This window comes from Vidua macroura, chromosome 21, assembly GCF_024509145.1.
Source record: "Vidua macroura isolate BioBank_ID:100142 chromosome 21, ASM2450914v1, whole genome shotgun sequence".
Taxonomy (NCBI): Eukaryota; Metazoa; Chordata; class Aves; order Passeriformes; family Viduidae; genus Vidua; species Vidua macroura.
The window spans coordinates 4,400,809-4,420,580 of NC_071591.1; the positions used below are offsets into that span (position 1 = coordinate 4,400,809).

Below are 19,772 nucleotides of genomic sequence, written 5' to 3' on the forward strand. Positions count from 1 at the left end.
GAAGTGTTCCTTTTTGGGGTTAGGTTTATTGAATTGTCCTTCCTCTGTGGGATGCTGGATGCCTTTTCTGCTGGGGGTGGGGAGTGGTTTGGAGTCAGCCAGGAGGGCAGGGGGGAGCGGAAACAGATGGCCACATTTTGGCTGCTCCCTTGGTCCTGGTCAGATCAGATATAGCACTATTGAAACAATTCCAGGTATTATTTTTGAATCTGGTTTCCTCCTCCAAGCCGTGTGTCCTCCAAAGAATCTGTCCAAAGTCTTGAGATATTTAAGTCTTCAATCTAAAAGTCAGGATGCATTAGCCAGGCAAACTTGGTCTCAGTGAGCTTAAAATAAACCAGTTCACTTTGAGTCTCATGCTATTAAATCAGTCGTGAGTGTCCTCACAGCAACTAGACATTGCAGGTTTCAGGCTCTCCAGCTCTTCTGGTTGTGTACTTTTTGGGGTTTTTGCAGCCTTGCTTAGCCCCAGCTCAGTCCAAAAGGGCAAATCTCCAGGGGACAAACTGTGAGAGCCTCGTTGAGGACACGGTGTCCTAAAAAATGGCATCATGGTAAGGTTGTGCTCTGTGAGCCAAATCATGGAATGGTTTGGGTCGGAAGGGACCTTTAAAGGTCATCAAGTCCAACCCCCTGCCATGGGCAAGGACAGCTTGAGCTAGGTCAGGCTGCTCAAAGCCCCATCCAACCTGACCTTGAACGTTTCCACAGATGAGACATCCATCACCTTTGAGGTTTTACCATGCCAGTATTTTATCACACTCTTTATAAAAGTTTTCTTCCCTACAGCTAATCTGAATCTGCTCTCTTTTAGTTTGAAGCCCTTATCCCTTGTCCTAACACTACAACAAGAGCCCTCCCCATCTTTCCTGTAGACCCTCTTCAGATGCTGGGGCTCTGAATCCTCCTTGCTGCTCTCAGTGCTCCATCCCCAGCCTGGAGTGATGCTGGGGGTTGCCCTGATCCAGGTGCCCTCAGGAGGTTCCCATGAGCCCAGTCCTTGAGCTGCAAATGTGTCCCAGCCCCGGTGCCTGCTGACCCAGCTCTTGGGTTTTGCCTCCTCTTGGTGCCTGGAGTCAGTTCTGGGCAGAAATGCTGCAAAAGGGACTTTCTGAAGGTGACAGCAGAGACTTGCTCCTTGAGGAGTAGGATTTCTTAAGAAACAAGATATTGGTCTGACAAAGCAGGATGACAGGAAACCAGCCACAACAAAAGGCCTCAGCTTTACAAAGCCCAGATGTTTTTTAGGGCTCTTAATGAGCACAAAAGTTGTCTTTTTTTTTTTTTTTCCTAGCAGATTATACCATTTTTAAGCCTCATAGCATAAAATTTTATATTTTTGTAGGTGCAATTGCTTGATTAATCATTAGGCTGTTGAATATTTTAAACAAACTAGACATCTGTTGTGAATGGTGAAAGCTGCACAGAAATAAGATTGCAGCTTTTAGATCTCCATGCCAAAGGGAAGCTGGAAAGCAATTGCAACCACTAGCTGCACAGTGAAGAAAAATAATAATAATAATATTAAAGGGAAAAAAACCCAACAAGATTTGAGCAAGGAAAAATGAGTAGATGATGTGAGAGTTTGTACTGCTCAGCCAAGGATTCTCAATCACAGCTCACACCTGATATGATTTATTTAATGGTGTCTTGAGAACTGTCCTGGGCTTCCTTTGCTTTTGGGGATCTCTTCTGCTTATGGAATTGTGTTTAAGCCAAGGCCTCTACCAAAACCCAGAGCAGCCCGGGACCAGTTGTTTTTAATTACAGTCTGCTAATAAGAGTAATGACAAGGTCTCATCAACTTGGATGAGTTTTGGAAAACAAAACTTTGTACTTTTTTTCAGTTGGGTGTGGGGAGTGGGAATCCTTGGTGCATTATAGGAAGATTTTTATTTAAGGGGAAAAAGTTAAAAGCATTTCTTCAGCACAAAGATCAGTGCTGCTGTGTGGGTTTCTCCTGGGTACTTTCTTCTGGAGTGGTTTTTTCCCTCTAAGAACTGGCTCCCAAACCCAACCTCAGAAACCTCTCAGACCTTGGGTGTCTCCAGGCTCTCCTGCAAGTTCTGGCACTAGTTGGGACTGGGGGCTGTTTGATAGACCTCCAAAGAGTCTGCAGAGCCAGGAAAAGCAGGTGACAGCACAGGAACCTCCTTCCCTCTTTCTTGTGACCAAGGAAACCTTGGTCTGAACCTCCACCTCCACCCAGGAGGGGACAATTCCCTCTGTAGCCCCCACCCCATCCAGCTGTGATGTTTAAGGAGCTCTCAGGAGCATCCCAAGGCCCTTCTGCTTCCCTTGGGACATCCAAGGCCCATCTGCTTCCCTCAGGACACCTACGATGCTGCCTTTGAACTTCTGCTCAAAGGGCAGCAGAGGAGGTTCACAAAGTCCCCGCGTTTTCTCGTGCTGCAACTGAGTCCTGAAATTGGTATCAAATTTCCTCCAAATCCTGCAAGAAACAAAGGGATCAGCAAAATCCCCATGTGCAGCTGATCCCTCCTGCCCTGCTCATGTCCCCGCTGTGGAGCGGTGCCACCGCAGGTGTCCTGCAGCCTCCCCTCCCCTGTCTGTCACAGGGAGGGCTGGTGGCCGTGGGACATGGGGGTCCCCAAGCTGCAGAGGGGACCACGGCCAGCCCAATCCATCCCTGCCTGTCCTGTGGATGTTCTGGAGCACATTCCTCCCAAAGTTTTCTTTTCCCCTCTCCCCTCCCCTGTCCAGCACCACGTTGGATCCATTGGCTCCACAGGCTGCGGGGTGGAGCTGAAATGACCTTCCCAGCACGTTTCCTTTCCTGATTTACACTCGGCTGAGTGCCCCCAGCTCACGCTGAGATTGAGCTGTGGGGCCTCACTTCCCTTCCATCCCCTGCCCCGGCTTTCCTCACTGCCAGGGCTCCTCAGGGGTCTCCGTTCCCTGCTGGCGGGGCTGTGGGTTTGCTCTGGTGCCGGTCAGCACAGGGAAATCACCCGCTGAGCAGGGAAGGTGCCTGACCCAGCTCCAGTGCCAACCGCCCTTAACCTCCCCAGTGACACAGAGTTCAGCCTATTTTCTGCAACACAAATTTCTGACAAGGGTCACCCTGAGTGATGTGTGTTTTGGGAGACTTCCTTGGCTTTTCTTCCAAGAATCACTCCAGGACGTGATGCTGCTTCCCAAACAGAATTGCATTTACCCAGGAGAAAACACACGCTCGTCCTAATGACATTTCAGGGTGTTTTCACTCTTGCTGCTCCTGATCTGAGGGTTCAACTGCTCTATCTGGATTTATGACAAGACAAGGTGATTTTATGACCAAAAAATAACATTTGTGAGTAATTAAATCTCATGCTTTAGGGCATAAACCGTAACCTGCCAGTGGCCAGGGTGGGAATCTAAGAGAGCTGGAAGTACTCTCTGACAATTAATTTTCACTCTACTCATAGGCTGGGAAGGATCAGAGGGGTGAAACAACCGTAATTAATTTACAGCGATGATTTCCAACAGCTGGCAAGTGGCATAACTCACTGCAGAGAGGGCTGGGAGCACGGAGAGGGATCAGGAGAAATATGAGACCCCTCTTGTGCCAAAGAGCCCCACAAATCCCCTTCCCTGTGAGCCCAGGTGAAGGTCTGTGCCCTCCTCTGAGGAACATGGGAGGACATTGGGATCTGCCTGACCAGGTCCACTCTTTTTGCACTGATTTCCCTGTCCCCCCAGGTGGGCCATGGGCTTTCCCCAGTGCACAGCTGTGACTTGAACCTGGAGAACATCTCAGGAACAGCTTTGGGATGAAGGGAGAGGTCCCAAATGGGCCCAGCACCACAGCATTGGACTGTGGAGACTCTGGGGAGTCTTTCTTCAAGATGCTATGTTTTCTGCTTTTTTTGTTGTTGTTTTTAAAATACCTCTTTGGCCAAGCTTTATATTTTAGATAAGACAGGAGCTGTCTCCTAAGGTAGAAGATGCAGTTTTCCCATGGGCTGCCTGAGCAGCTGCAGCCCAAGAACCACCTGGGAATGCTCCAGCAAATCCTTCATCTGCACGTCCTCCAGGCATCACTCTCCTCTTCCCAGAGCGTTTTGAGGTGGCCCATGTGGGTTGGAAGGTTCTGGCAAGGCACCCGGGTGTTGGTGAGGGATTATTTTGCAGCTTCACCTCTGCAGGGGAAGGGCAGCCTGGGATGGGATGGGATGGGATGGGATGGGATGGGATGGGATGGGATGGGATGGGATGGGATGGGATAGGATTTGAAGCTCAGGGAGGGCTGGTGAGGTGTTTTGCTCACTCATGTGTCCTTCCCCTGCCCCCTCCCTCCCCCAGCCATCTGCAAGGGGCTCTTATTAAGGCAGAGACAGCAAAAGGGGAGAAAACCATCCTCGCTAACAAGCTGTTTGCTGTTTATGAGCAGGTAAAGGCAGAGCTGGAATGAATTATTAATAGGGTGGAAATGGGGTCCCTCCACAGATCTGCTGCTAATTCTGGCTCAGCCGATTGTCACACCCTCCATCTCCTCCCCGAACGTGGTTTGGGGGATTGATTGCTCCTCCGCTTCCTTCCCCTTCCTGCCGGATCCGAGGCTGTCCGAGCACAAGGTCACCCCTGGCCGGGGCGTTAGGACAGGCTTTGCCTGCGTGCGGGGTTCGGGAGAGCGTGAGTCAGCAGAACCAGCCCCGCTGGCTCCGGGTGAGACACCGGGGCGCACTCAGCGAGACATTTTGCTGGTTTGCCTCTTCCCTTTGGCCTGAAGCAGATACTCATTCACCGAGCAGCGCCGCTCGTTCAAGGCTCTCGGGCTCCCTTGGGCCCGTCTCTCCGCCAGAGAAGAGATTCAAGCCCTACTCGTGGCTGCTCTTCCCCTTCCCCCTCCAGCCTGCTCTGAATTCGAGAAGCATCTCGTTCGTATTTCATCCAGGCTCAGCACTGTGCCCTTCTCTCCACCAGCCCTGGGGAGACATCATCATGCCAGACAGGGTGGGTTGGTGGCAGGGCAATGTCCTGTCTCCAGATGGGAAAATTGAGGCAGGGAGGGAATTCAGGAGCAAGTCCGGGCTTCACAAGGCATTGAGAGCTTCACCTTTCTGAGGACTGAGCTCCCCCAGACACCTGCAGCAGGGCAAAGTAGTGGCTCCCTCACCCAACCTTGATGTGAGGCTCAGGGAAATCTCTGCTCTCATCCCACACTGTCTCTGAAACTCTCCCTGTGGTCTGGCAGCACCTCATGGAAAGGGTCTGAGCTGGTCTTTGCACTGTGAATGACACAACCTCGGCAAAAGGGTGACATCCAGGCAGGAAGCACCCTTTCCACAAAGGGAGGATCCAGAGGGAGATGCAGCTTGTCATGCACAGGGGCTGACCCAAAGTCACCTGTCCACCCTGGCGACGCAGCCGGCACCGCTCCTGCCCCGACACAAATCCCCTCACGCCCACTCTGCCTGAGCCAGAAACAGAAAATCTGGTTACACGAGGAATTTCAAACTCCAGCCTGAAACCAGCCCAGCCCATGGGTGACCTCTCCAAGAAGGGCCCCAAGCATGCTGTCTGCTGAGTGGCCTGGAAGCAGCACTTCCATTTCCAAAGCCCAGGGAGGGTCTGGCAGCAGCTCTGGATCCCCTGCCCAGCACCCTGTCGATTTGGGGGCGGCACAAGGGTTAACGCCGCCCGGAAAATTCCACTCCTAAGCAGATAATCTCATCTGTGCTGGGTGTACACACACATCACCCGCAGCAGCCCGGCCTCCCGTGGAATCATTTTTGAGCAGCTCTTTCTTTGTGAACTGCTAATCCCCCGGTGAGCTGCTCTAACCCCATCCCTCCCGCCGCCCTGGGCTCACCTCCACCCCCACCTCCCTGCCGGGGCTGCACCCCTCAACCTCCCCCTTTGGCAGTGGGGGCTGTGGGGTGACCTGGAGCCCGGGATCATAGGCTGGGATCAGATAAACCAGACATCCCTCAGCTGGCAGCCATGGGCACACGTTCAAAAAGCAGCAGATTAATCCCATTGACTGCTTTTTAGCTTGTCTCCAAACTCAGACTTTCTGTACCATGGACTTGCAAGCTTTGCTCTTCCCAGGGCACTTCCCTGAAGCTTGTTTACAAATTAAGCTGCTTGGATTCCGCCCCATCCCTTCCCTGCCGGATTATTTAGCCCTTGCATCTTGTTACAGAGATGTATTTGTGTCCGCAGCCCCTAGCAGCAGGAGCACAGCAGCAGTGACCTGTGTGCAGGGCTGCGAGTGCATTATTGATTCAGGACTAAGAAATTGCTTAGGAAGTAGGAAAAGTGTCCTGCTCTCTAAAAGCTTGTGCGCCTTGTAAGCTCAATACATGCAGCCTTTGCAGAGAGGCTCGCTACGCCGCTATTAATAATTTATTCTGTAAGAGAGGCCCTGATAGTTTGAATGGGGGAGGGCAGGACGCAGAGCCCGGAGGTGGGAAAGGGGAGGGAGTGGAGGCTCTGCTGTGCCTCTCAAATGGAGGTGGAGATGTTGCCCAGAGCCTCTGTGGAGGGGGCACAGCTGGGTGATGGGTACCCCTGTACCCACGCCAGCCTCTGATCAGGGCTCCTGTGTCTGTCTGCTGCATCAAAGGCTCTGCCTTTGCTGTTGTGGGAAAAGCATTTGGCTGCTTTATGCTCTGTGTCAGGGGAACAATTCAGCAGGTGCCTGTCGGGGGTTTGGATTGAGTTGTGTCAGCCCAAATCATGTCCTGGCTGTCCCTGAGACCCCGACAGTGATCCTCTCCTTAGACAGGGCTCCCCAAACCTCCTGACTGGCAGCACTACAGAGCTGAAGCAGCTGACTCAGCCAGCAGATGGGGAGTTACAAACCCTTTGGCTGGAGTAGAAACCAGTTGAATCTGCACTAATTCTCCCTTTGGGACGTGGAGGTGTCGAGGCAGGACTGGACACGGTGGTGGCAGCGTCCCCGTGGAGCTCAGCACCAGGGCCCCACTGCTCTGGGGTCTGCAGCATCTTGGCAGAGGCTGGAGTGGTGGCACCGTGCTGGAGCTGCTCCACGCAGGGGAGCAGAGGGAAAGCTGCTCCTGAGAGGCTCCTGCATGGGTGGGAGCCAGCGGGGATGAGACCCAGCCCGGCGACTCTGCAGCACTGAGCTCCTGGGCCAGCAGCCCCCTGTGGCTGGAGCCTGCCCGGGGACAGCTGACCAAGGCGGAAATCCAGCCCTGAGCCAAAAGGCAGAGGTTCCCCCCAGCCTGGCTGCAGGAGGCACTGAGCAGATGTGCAGAGGCACCGGTGCCAAACGGGGCAGGGCAGTGGAGCAGGGCAGGAGCGGGCTCAGTGCTGCAATTGTCCCCTCTGGGCGTGCTGATGGCCCTGCCTGGGAGAGGGAGGGCGAGTGGGAACCTCATGGGACATGTCTGAGGCTGCAGGGAATGGCTCATCTACCTGGGGTGAAGGCTGGAAGTCCAAATTGCTGTTTGCCAGGGCTTTGCAGGCAGTAGCTTCTCCCCAAAGGCATCTCCAGAATGGTCACCCAGCTGTGCTCTGTGGTTTGGGGAGGAAAAAGCCTCTTTGGGGTTTTCCAACACAGAAACCTGCGCTCTGTGTTGAGCTGCCTGAGTAACTGGGTCAGCCAAAGCTCCACAGCTCAAAAGGCTGATGGTAAAAGGGTGGTTTGGGATCTGAAACTAAGATCTGAAACTTGGAACTGGACTTTCACTCGGGGAAACCACAGCATGGTAGGATAGCACTTGTTCCCACTCAGGCAGGATTTTCTGTAGGGAGAAATCCTTTTAAACTTTATTGGAAAATCATATTTATGCTATAGAATACAATGCAGATTTTAAAATAAATAAATAGGAAGGATTTCCCTGAATACCTTTGGCTTCAAAATTTGCCTGTGGAAAGCTGTGGTACCTGGAACTGCTCTATGAGTATAAGGGCTGCTGTAAGAACTGCTCTCCCAGCTCTGGCCACACTTGCCAGCAAGTCTTCAGTCCATTCTCTTCTGTTTTTCCCATCTGGACACTGTTCTCTTTGAAGAGCAAAGCTTTTCTTAAGAGTAGTTTACTATTCCTGAATACTTCTAGGTAGGAGAAAACTTTCTGCTCACTGTACCAATTAAATCTACTTGACAGCTTCATTTTTATCACTGTGTCTTTTCCATCAGCAGTTGGAAATGATCCTTGTTAGGGGAGTAGCATCCCCACTTTACAACAAGATGAATCCCGAACTGGGCATTTAAGGAAATTGTTACAGGCTGTTGAGGGAAAATCCCGTTTGCTCAGCACTCTCTAATTTGAAGCTGAATTGTATTCTCTCATTTTTTTTCTGTGAAGCCTTTCCTTTTAAAACATCAGGATCCTGCTGCACTCTGAAGTAGCCTCAGTGGCAGGAGAAGAGCAGTGTGTAATTTGCTGAGCAGCTGATAATGTACAACCCAAGGGTCTGGCCCCAAGGGCAAGGAGCCACTGATCCTGACTTCAGACAGTGTCCTCTGCAGCAACCCTGATGCTGAGGAGTGATTAAGGGTGGGAACAGAACCAAAAGGCTCCAGCTCTTTCTCCCACACTCAAAAGCAGTGCCACGACGGGTGCAAGGGGTGGATTGGGAGATCTTCCTCTGGGTGGAAATGGCAGCAAGTTGTCTTTTCCAGGTTTTTCTCAAAGGAGAGGGGAGCATTTTCCAGGTGTTAATTTAAGGGACTGGAGGCTTCCAGGGGGAAGAGGGGCTGTTAGCACTTTGCAGCTGTGAAAAGGAAGTCACATCTTTCCATCCCTACAGCCCTGCCAGGGGTGTACAGGTGATCTGACAGCACAGAGTGAATTTCTTGTGCTGCTGAATGTTGGCATAAAGGCAAAGTGATCGTCCCCAGGGCCATACAGGCTCCACGATGAAGGGCAAAGGGGAGTTCCAACTCCCTCTGCTACAATCAAGGATGGGTTTGCCACCAGCAGTGGGTAGTGCTGATTTATTCAAGGAGGAGGGAGAATATCCGCTTTTCTTGGAAAGGATTTTCCATTGGACTTGTATACAGGCTCTGCTTAGCCCAAGGGGTGTTCTTGAACCCTAGGGCAGTCAAAAGGCTGAGAATAGCTTGTGCTTTGCCCCCTGGTTCTACTCAAAACAAGATAGAACTCTGGTGGGCTGGGAAAGGGCTGTGGGTCTCTGCTCAGGGTACCAGAAGGGATGAATCCATCCTTTAACCACCACAACATGCTGCACCCTTAAAAATGCTTTTGGAAGAGCATTGCTGAAGCAATTCTTTTTTCCTTCTTACTTTAAAAACTTTGGCTTTTCCCTTCTTATTTTAAAAACTTTTGGCTTTTAATCATCCCTAAATCCACAATCCCTTGTTTGCACCTAAACAGGTGTACAAAGATACAGATGAGAAGAGTTGTATGAGATGGGCTAAAAATGCAGGGAAAGGGGTTTCTTAGCCCAAAGGTTTGTCTGCTTTTTCCAATTTTAGCACCCAGTCCACAGGAGAAACAGTCCTTTAGTACAAGACTTATAACCACATGTCATTCAGAAAAGTTTAGCTAAGAATTAAACTAAACATCCAATTTGGCTGCATGTGTAATGAATAAATAAAGCCTTTTCCTTTCATGTACCCGTGCCAAAGTCAACAAGCTCTATTAGCTGATGAAACAATGCTGACGCCAAATAAAAATACCCCTGACCCATCAATATGGGCTGAGAGCTCGGCCCTGAATCAAAGAGTGTTGTCAGAACAAGAAATACTGTCTTGACACCTCTGAGGGGGAGAAAAAACTCCCATTCCTGCAGCAAGGTGGGTTCCCTGTGCTCTCACTGGGATGTCAAGGAGCAGCAAAACCATCCCATAATGACCGTCTGTTATGGACACCTCTCTTTGTTTCTGCTGGAATGATTTGGAAACCCCTTGAGCTGCAAGGAGCTGGGGCTGGGCTTTGGTGTTTGCTTGCTCCCCACTGCACGTCCCGTTGGTGAATTCCCCACAAAACCTGAGGGATTTTCATCCTGTGTGCAAAACGCTGATGCTTGAAAAGGAAACTCCCAAAGGTCCCTGCTCGGTACCAAAGAAATGCTTCAGCACCTGGGAGCAGCCTGCCAGCTGCGCCACCCTCCTCCTCCTCCTGCCCACGAGGGTGGGAAGGTGAAGGAGCACCACATCTCCCCTCTGCCCCATGGGGATGTGCAGCGGGGCCATTTCCCAGCTGGGCCTGCCCTGCAAACCCCTCTCCTTTGAAATCCACGTCCAGCTGCTCTGTGCCATGCCCTGCCTGTGATCTTTGAGGTCTCACCCCTCCCTCGACATCCTTGGTTTAAAAGATCTGTTCCCTATTAGTTTACAGTCACACTTTCCATTTCATTCAGGCTTTTATTTACTTATCCATCTGTCTTCCTGCTCCCACCATTCCCCCTGCCCTGCCAGGAGGCAAAGTACAATTCATTTTTCAGGTGACCCTGCCAGGAAGGCATTGCCATGAATAGGAACAGGTTCAGAAACTGTGGAAAAAGCAAACCCCTTGACTTTAATAAGCAGCAAAACGCTTCCCAATCAGAAGGAAGCAGCCAGATGTGACCAGAATTGCTATAAAACACAAAGGACAGTCCTCCAAACAATTCCTGCCATCTCTTGAAGCCTCCTCGTGCAGAAGTCTTGTGAGCAGTGCTGGAGCTGTGGCAGGGCAGTGTGTGACCCCGTGGGCTGTGCAGCCTCGCAGGACACGCTCGCTGTCTGACAAGGTCCTGAGTGCCACCAGGATCCTGCTCCTGGCCTGCCCTGCACGGGGATATGGTGCAGCTCATCCCTGTCTGGCTGCCTTGAGCACGGAGGGGTGTTTGTGTGTCTTTAGTTTTGATTGCAGCTGTCTGAGCAGGGCAGGAGCCCCGCTGGGCTGCGCTTAATTCTGAGTAACGCGAGTTTAACTGCACGGACAGTCCCCTGCTGTTTTGAAAGACACCTAAGAAAGCAATACAGTCACCGTAAGAACTTCTCTGCTGGAAAGCCAGGCTCCTATGAGAACCCACCTGTTACAAGGAAATAATTAAAAACCTGAAGAGAAAGGATAACAGGACACCAAAAGGCACCTGAGCAGGTTGGCAGCGAGGAGCTGCCCTGGGTTTGTGTGAGCTGCTGGCCCTCCCCTCCCCGGGGCTCGGAGGCTGTAACGATCCGTGGGCAAAGACATCGATTTTTGCCCAGCACTTCCTTAGTGCAGGGGGAGCAGAACTCGGCTCACATCCTCTGCGGGCCCTGCTCCCTCTCCCTGCACGTCGATAGGTGTCAAGTCACCGCCCAGCACCGGCGATGGAAGGGCCATTTCTTGCTGAGCCCACTTTCCACTGACCATAAGGGGATGCTCAGCAGTAAGTGGCCACGTGCCACAGAGGCAGTGAAAATGTTCCTTGGTGGCCTCCCAGCCCACACCACTCCAGTCCTAAGGCTGGACTGGAGCCTGGGTCTCTCCTGCAGCCACCCCCTGCTCTGTGCACTGGGTGCTGGGTGGGCTCCTTGCTCACCTCAGCCTGGCTGCTCCTCCTCTGCTTCATTTTTATAACTCTTTAGTCCTCTGGAGAGAGCAGCACTGAGCTAAGATGGGGGGGAAAGGGCCATGAATACAGGGGTATTTCACAAACCCATCCCAAAAATAATCTAAAAAATACCTTGCAGTTTATTATTCCTGTTCTCAGCTCGATTCTTCACCAGGGAATTGCTCAGGGACATTGCCATGAGTGCTGCTTTCTGTTTTGGGAGGCAAGAGCCGGGCCAGGCTGGGGTGAGGCAGGGACAGGAAGGCAAATCCATGTTTTGCATTTGTGTAGCTCTCATTCACGGCTGTACACGGTGTTTGCAAGTGTTACAGCACATGGCAGGCGTACGCTACAAGGAAATACTGCTGGTGCCCAGAATAGAAAGATTTCAGCTCAGTATTGACTGAATCAAGAGATGCAGGGAGCTGATTGCAGTTTGTGTCTTTTGCTTCCTTGGAGGTCAGTGGAGCTGAAGTCTGGAGCATCCTTAACCAGAGAGGGATTGCAAAGAGCTGCAGTGAGTGTAGTGGGAAGCAATCTGGCGTTCTCCTTTTAATCCTCCTGCAGTCAGTCAGATAAATGGAAATACAGACTGACCCATCAATAGTTAACAGTTTTATTTGCAACCTTGGACTTAATCTTTCTTTTCAAACGATCTTTTAAAAGGAAAAGCTGCTACTTATCTGGAATTAGTGGAAATGTCTTCCCTGGTACTAATGAGAGCCCTCAGGCTGGAGGGAACTGGGTAACTACTGGCAGCATGTTCTGATGATCATAAATGTTTGGCCCCCCCTTGGTGTCACAGGAGCATTTATCTCTTGGATTTTCAAGAGGTGCCCTGACTGCCCAGAGTGGCAAACTGAGGCATGGGGTAGCACTGGCAATAGAAAATGGGACTCCCTGCACTGATTTGGAGGGAGAACTCCCCTTCTCATTATAATAAAAGAATAACATATTCTTTCAGAAGACACTCCTTGTGTCAGTGGAAACTCAGCCCAGTGGAAACCCTGCCAGCATGGGCTGGCTTGGTGTCTGTCCCTTAAATGTGTGCCTGCACCACTCCTGGGGGACCTTTGGGAGGGGGCATTACTGTTTTGCTCTTTGCTTTGACCCCTGAACTCTTTAACAATGTAAAGCCTTGTGAATTATAAATCAAATGTTCCTGCTGAGCTTTGTGGTGCACGGAATGAAATGCAATGATTAATATTTAAGAGAAAATAAGTTAAAGATTTTAACTACAAGGGCAAATGTCTGTCCACAGAGCCCTTTCATGTGGAGGCTTGAAGAGAGGGAGAAACACATTTTCAGGAGCTTTAGTGAAGTTTGTGGCTGTCAGACCAACCACCAGAGCTGTGGGTGGGCAGGGGCCAAGCTCCCCTGCCCTGCCCTTCATGATGCCTCAAACTGGGACCATCTGCCCACATCCTATAAAATCCCAGCAGTGCTGGAGCAGCCCTTCGGGATGGGACTGGCGAGCACACCCCACACTTAAGAAGTAGAGGAGCAGCTCAGGTTGTGTGCTTGCAGGGGCAGAGCTTTTCCAAAATCCAGGACTTGCTCAGCCCTCCCTGGCTCCTCCTCGCCCTCCCCTCAGCATGCCAGCCCCATCCCTGCTGCAGGACTGGCACAGCCCCGGGATGGGCAGGGTGCTCTCTCCCTGCTCTGCACACTGACAGCTCCAGGCAGCGGCCACCGCGGCCACCCTGCCCCAGAACGTCCTTCCAGTGGCACCTGGGCTGGACACTGCCTCCAGCCACCAGCAGAGCCTGTTCTAAGCCAGCAAATAAGGGGGGAAACACTTACATGGGTGCAGAACCTCTCCGGAGGGTCCCCACAAGTGATTCCTGCCGGGTCCACCCGCACGGTCACGTAATCCTTCATCCGCATGGCCTTGGGCTGGCAAGCGTAAAACTCCCATGACGGGCCATCGTCCGTGGTCACCCAGGACTTGCAAATGTCATACTGTCCCATGGCCAGGGGGATGCAGTGCACGAGGAGAGCAGCCAGGTAGAGCATGGCAGCTGCGGCCAAGCGCGGGATCCCTGGGCGAGGGCAGTGCCGAGAGTCCCGAGGAAGGCAGCTACTGGGCTAGGGGTGGCTCTCGGGATCAGCATGGAAACTCCTCATCTAAAAATGCTCCAGTCGAAGGAGATCCAGACAGTAACAGGGATGATCCCACTCTGCACGCTGTATCTGGACGTGGAAAGTTCCTCCTGGCACAGAAGCCAACTTTGCAATTCACTTGATTGGGAAAGTTTTGGCCAGAGTTGCTGATCAGTGGTCAAAAATCTTCCTTAACCTCATTTTTTCCCCTTTTTATTGTACGAAAGGTCTTCCAAATCAGCATGAAAATATCTAGAGGTGACTCCAGTCAATCAATACAAAGATCAAGTTCTGAGTTGCTGATGAAATTTGATAGGAGTAAATTGGAGAGGCCGTGAGATGGTGCTGGATCAGGTTTTCCTCAACCTTCTGGTCTGCTCCAAATGCGTCGCTGTGGGAAGTGCCTTAAACTGTGTCTGCCTTAATAATTGGGGTGTTAGAACATTAGCACATAAAATAAATAGAGCATCTGGTCATCAGTACAGCTCTGACAAGAGAGACTGCTTGGAGCTAAAATTCCTTTTTCCCAAAGGACGGTTGTTTCAGCATGAGCAGGCCGGGTGCCCAGATCCGTGGTGGCCCCAGCAGGTGCTGGGTGGTCACTGGGGTGGCTGGGGCAGGGCTGGCCTTGGCTTCTCCCGCTGAGTCCTGTGCTGGCGGCGAGGATTCCTGTCCAATTCTGCCTTTTGGCAACGGAGCAGCAAGTTCCCAAAGCCTTCAGCTGCAATCCATGGGGCTACCTGAGATCTCCTCTCTCTTTCATGGCCAGGGCAAAGGCAGAGCTCATCAGCACGAGGGACCTGCAAGAAATTGGAAGACAGATTAGGTGGGAGCAAGGGGGGACAGTTGGAGCAAAAAAAACCAGGGGTCCCTCAGGAGGCAGAGCCCTCAGCTGGGCTTGCCAAGCCACCAGACAGGTTTTTGTAACAGGGAGATATACAACTTTAATAAAAAGCAATCCATAGTAAGATGCTTATGGCTTTTCTGCTGTCTGGGAGAAGGGAAGGAGCGCTGCCCAATTTAAGGTATCTGCTTTGCAACAGCAGCTGGACAACAGGAGCTCTAATGGGTCTTCAAATAATATCAAGAAGAAGCTATGGGTCATTAGAAGATGGGGAATATGCAGACAGAGAAGGGACAGACAGACAAATTGATAGTCCTAAAAAGATAAGCAAATAAATAAGACAGCTGGGGAGACAGATACATTGTCCAGCATCCCCACATATGATTTATCTGAACAATAACATTTAATAAAAAACAATTTAAAGTCCTAATAACATTTAGGTTCACCTAATACAAAGAGCAATGACCTTCCCAGTATTCATTTCAGGTTAGAACAACATTTCTGCAATTTTGTTGTCTTTCCAGTAGAGCTATAAAAATTGTAAGTAATTACAAAACAAAATGACAAAGAACCGAAGCAGGGAGGGGGAAGAAGTCAAACCCTCTCTCAGTATTAGACTCAGGAGGGAGATCTCGTCTGAGAATGTGGGAGGCACATATCCAGAACAGAAATTTACCTTTGGATAATTCCCTTTCTATTTCTTTCCCCAACTTTTCTTTCACAATTGAGGCATATCTGCTTCAACAGCATGCTTAGCATTTCCTTCCTCATGAAGCTCAGTTACTAAAGCTCAGAAACTCCAGGTTAACAGATGCATTGATCCGTGTTCAGGGGCTTCACACCGCTCTGCTACCATCTCCCTTTCCCCCCTTTTTGCTTGAAAGATTGCTGATTGAGATGAATGAGTTCAGAAAAGAGAAGCTGTCCCTCATGCTTCATTGCCAGCTCTCAACGAAGAGCCTGTTATAGCTGCGTTGGACCTGAATAAACTCCCAGAAAAAGAATAGACTGGCTGCTATTTTTATATTATGAGTAAATGTAGTAAAAATAATAAGCCAGTGTGACACAGTGTTTATAAGTCCTACTTACATCAGAGCTGTCTTTTCAGTTATAACAAGTCAGTTCCTAATTATTACATCAAACTGGTCACTGCCAAGTGCCTGATAACAGCGGAGAGTGAGAGACTCTGGTATTGTGTAGAAAACAAGCAGGGTAGTTTTAATGAGGACTCCAGTGCTGTTAAGTTTATGGATCTATTTTCACAGCCTCAACAATTACATCTTGCACTTGAATGGCTGTCAGGGAAAAACCCAGGTAGAAAGGATCTATAATATCTATTAGTGTCTTGTTATGCCGGCTAAATGTCACAGACTCCCAGGGAAGTGAAAATTTGCTGGAAAAAATGTATTTTCTGTCAGTCCATTAGCCAGGCAAGCAGGTTTGGGGTGAGGTCTGCGGCTCAACACCCACTTAGCCAGTCCAGTCCCTTTGCAGAAATAGTTGGAGTGTTGCTCTGGAATGAGCCAACATACTGCAAACGGGGCAGAGAGGCTCTCCAAATTAAAGGTTTCACCCTGCTTGATTTAGTTTAGTTCTTAGAAAATAAATCTTCACCTGATATTATTAAGAAACTGCAGTTCATGGGAACAAATAGAATCAATGCTCTTTGTTCTCTTTGAAGAGTACTCAGCACTCACTGGGGACTGATAGCCGGAGTATTAAAAACACAAAATTAGATTGTGTCTTGACTTAGCTGGCTCCGGGTTTTTTTCTTATTATTGGATTAACACCCTATTGAAATAAAGGGACAACGCTGAGCAACAACTGAGCTGCTCTCGGATTAAGAGCAGAAAGTAAACTCAATGAAGGAGTTTTTCATTTTCTCTCAGAAGTGTTGCTCTCGCCATGAACTCTCCGCTCTCCCCCCGCGCTCACGGAGCGGGAGTTGTTCTCTTTCCCACGCTGAGCATCCCTTCCCCGCGCCCTGGCCAGCGAGGCTGGGGACACGGCGGGGGGACGGGAGCCCGAACCCCGCGATAGCGCTGCGCGGCTCCCAGCTGAGAACCTGGAAATCCCGCTCGCATCCCGCCGCTCTCCCTGATGGATTCGCGGTTCCCGGCAAAACCCGATGCCGCTCCCGCTCCGCCCCATCCTCCCCGCTTTCTTTTACACTAAAAGACTTTGGGGGGGGGGCTGCACGGACTAGGGAGGGAATCGGTGGAGCGGGGGGAGCCGGCGCCTTGGGCTGGGGGAAGCCCCCCGGCTTCCCAAACTCCGAAGCGGGAAGATAAACCCCATCCCGCGGCGGGGAGACGGGGATGTTCCGGGGAGGGGGACAGAGAGCGGGACACCCCAGGAAAGCGTGGGAAGAACTCGGGAGGCGCGGGGGGACACGCAGCGTTCGGGGCTGGGGCAGATGCCGGCGCTGCCCGCCCCCCCCCTCCGCCGCCGCTTTCCCCCCATCCCCGGCGCTGCGCGTCCTTACCGGGAGGGAGCTCTGCGGCGCGGGGCTCCCGGCGGAGCAGCGAACTTCGGGGCCGGGGGAACCCCCAAAACACACCCCCCAGCCCTGCCCTGCCCTGCCCTGCCCTGCCCAGCCCTGCCCTGCCCAGCGCGGCGGGCAGGCGCTGCGCCGCCGGCCCCCAAGGGCAGATGGCCGGGGGAGCTTTGTGCAATCCCGGCTCCCCTCGCAAGTTAATGCCGAGGCTGAAATCCCTTTTGCTCTCACTTTCAATCACAATCGGAGCTTTTATCTCCGTGCCTGATCCCGGCTGCGTAACTTCCTCTGTGCAGCTTTAGCACACACCATCCCACCGGCGGCAATGGGCTTCTTAAAGGTGCAGGAGGAAATGCAGGGGGGGAGGAGGAGGAGGGAGGGAAAACCACCCGAGGAAGAGGAGGCTGCGAGCGGGAGCCTTCGGCCCCGGCGGCCCCGCGGCTCCCGGTGCAGCATCCACGCCGTCCCGCTGCCCCCGGTTGGATAACGGCAGCCGGGAATGCCGCTCCTCGGGGCTTCTCTTTTATTTTTTTTTCCTTTAAGAGCTTAAAAAAAAAAAAATTAAATCATGAGCTCATGTTTGCTCGAGAGAGAGAGAGGAAAAAAAAAATTTATAGTCACGAGGGTTTCCCCACACGTGTAAGTCCTCGCTTGGTGTGCCCTGAATATTTTGGGGAGGCTTCTGCTGGTGAAGATGCTGTAAATGAGGCTGCGTGCGTGTGTGTTGGGGGAAGAGGGGGTGGTTGGAATTAATAGGATAAACAAAGCAGGAACTCAGAGATGGGGAAATCAGATGGCTGGGAAATGCTTGATACTGGTGGGAATGTGCTGTGAGATTTAACCAAGTCAGGTTTTGCTTTGGAGAGGTGGGGGATGGACATGCTGGACTGTAAGGTGTGACATGCTGGAGAAGCAGCTTAGGTCAACTCTGTTGTGTCCATGCTGAGGGGCAGAGGAGACTCCAGCTGTGGAAAAGGTGGATGAAACTGTGGCAGGTAAAGGTTCAAGTTTTCCCTGCACCAGGCAGCTGCTGAAGACAGAACTCCTGAGCAGCGACAGGTTTTTGACACATGGATAAATGACAGTTCATGGATAAATGACAGTTCATTTATGGGGAGGAAATCCAAAGAATCACCACTGCCTCCTATGTGTACAACCACCAAAAAATGCCTGCTCCTTCCTAACCAAGAATTCAATAATTTCTAACTCAGAAAATGCATTGTCCGTCTTACACGTGGTTTGAACCTCATGCTCTCAGCGTTTTGTTATATGGTTTCCTTTGACCCACTGCCCTGAGGTCTCTGGGTGGCCTCTCCCATACAAGAGTCCCTGGAAAACACACGACTCATCCTGCAACCAGACAGAGGTGATTTAGAGCTCTTCTGGGAAACGTTTCCCATATTCTGGAGCATAAGTGAGATTTATGAAATGCTGGCATTGTGTCTTGACTGTGGCCCAGCCTAAACGCGACACTGATGCACAGGGTGGTCTTTACCTGCAAGGATATCTTTGATTCTGGCTCGGTTTCCAGTCCAGGACACGGTCTGATACTTTCGACATGGTAACTTCTTCTGTAAACACTTATTTTACAGCAGCAGTATAGCTTAAGTGAGAAGCACTGGCTGGGAATCCAGGGCTGGCTAATATTCCTGGATTTCACTTTGTGCCTTTAGGTCTGCTCTGTAGTAATGACTCCCCTGGAAATTCCCCACGTCTCACTTATTACTTCTTTATTAGTTATTATGGTACAGTAACAGGATAAAACGGAGTTGGTATTTCATTTTCATTCTCTCTAATAGCCACGGCAAAGACCAAGTGGTGTGCTGATTATTGACATCAGAGTTAAGTGATATGCACGCATCATTAGGTTTCAATTGGAAAGAATAACAGCACAGTGTGAGCTGTCACACTTCTAAACTCCGTGGCATTTAAGGAAAAACCAAAGTCGTTTTTCACAGCCCTGCTAGCTCAAAAGATCACAAGCTGGCAATAATACTTGTACACACACAGGTAAAAGGCGCTAGCTCCAGGCAAAGCACCGGAATTAACCAATGAGCTCAACCCCCCGGAGAGGCTGGCAACAGCTGTGGGGCTTGTCCAAGGTTACACCGCGATTCTGGAGATCCTTGGAGGATGGGAAATCACCCAGCTCCTCGCAGGTCTGGCTCCCAAGGTCCTGATGTGGGAAGGAGAGGGATTGTGCGTGGCACTCACAGACGCGGGAGCCCGAAGGAAGCGGCAAAGCAGCGGCAGTGCCGCTGTCACAGGCTGGAGGCGATGGGGCAAGAGTTGGAGCCATTGTTTCATTTTAGACCATTTGCATTCTTTCACCCAAGCACGTTTTGCAAACACTTAAAGTTGGGTATAGTTTTCTTCTGGATGGAATTTCTTTGGGGAGGAAAAATGGATGTGTTTTTCCTTGAGGGGACATCTCTGCTCCCTCCCTCGTGCTGAGCGCTGCCTCCTCGCACGAGGAGAATGCAGTTGAAAATCAATGGGTCTGCATGGAGATTTAATTACTCCAGCACAGGCAAGGGTGGAGAATAAGGCCCTTAATATTTAATACAGCCTCTGCTCCCAGAGGGATCCCAAGGGCTCAAGGGCCAAATGTAAGCCCATTAAAATCAGGTGTAATTCCACTGACATATGTGGGCTTGCACCTGTTTATACCAGGGCTATATCTGGCTTCCTAAATGGTAAATGGTGCTTTTGACATGCGTGGGAGAAGAGGGAAGTGTTTTCCTGACTTGGGACAATAGAGGATGCACTGGAACAACAGAAGGTAAACGTGACACCTGGCACTCAGCTGAGCTGAGTACGCTGAGAGCGACACAAGATCACTGCCAGAATAATAACCAGGCTTATAAA

General features: G+C 51.0%; 1 protein-coding gene across 2 annotated transcripts in view; it reads right to left on the reverse strand.

Moving 5' to 3' along the window:
- NTNG2 (netrin G2) overlaps window positions 1-17,104 on the reverse strand; it is a 46,804-nt gene extending 29,700 nt beyond the window's left edge. For both annotated transcript variants that reach the window (XM_053996794.1, XM_053996795.1), the window contains exons 1-2: window positions 16,893-17,104; window positions 13,264-14,363 (exon numbers count right to left, since the gene is read on the reverse strand). In XM_053996794.1, the coding sequence (XP_053852769.1) occupies window positions 13,264-13,476 (213 nt within the window). In that variant the 5' untranslated portion in view covers window positions 13,477-14,363; window positions 16,893-17,104. The remainder of the gene's footprint in view (window positions 1-13,263; window positions 14,364-16,892) is intronic.
- Between the last annotated feature and the right edge of the window lie 2,668 nt (window positions 17,105-19,772).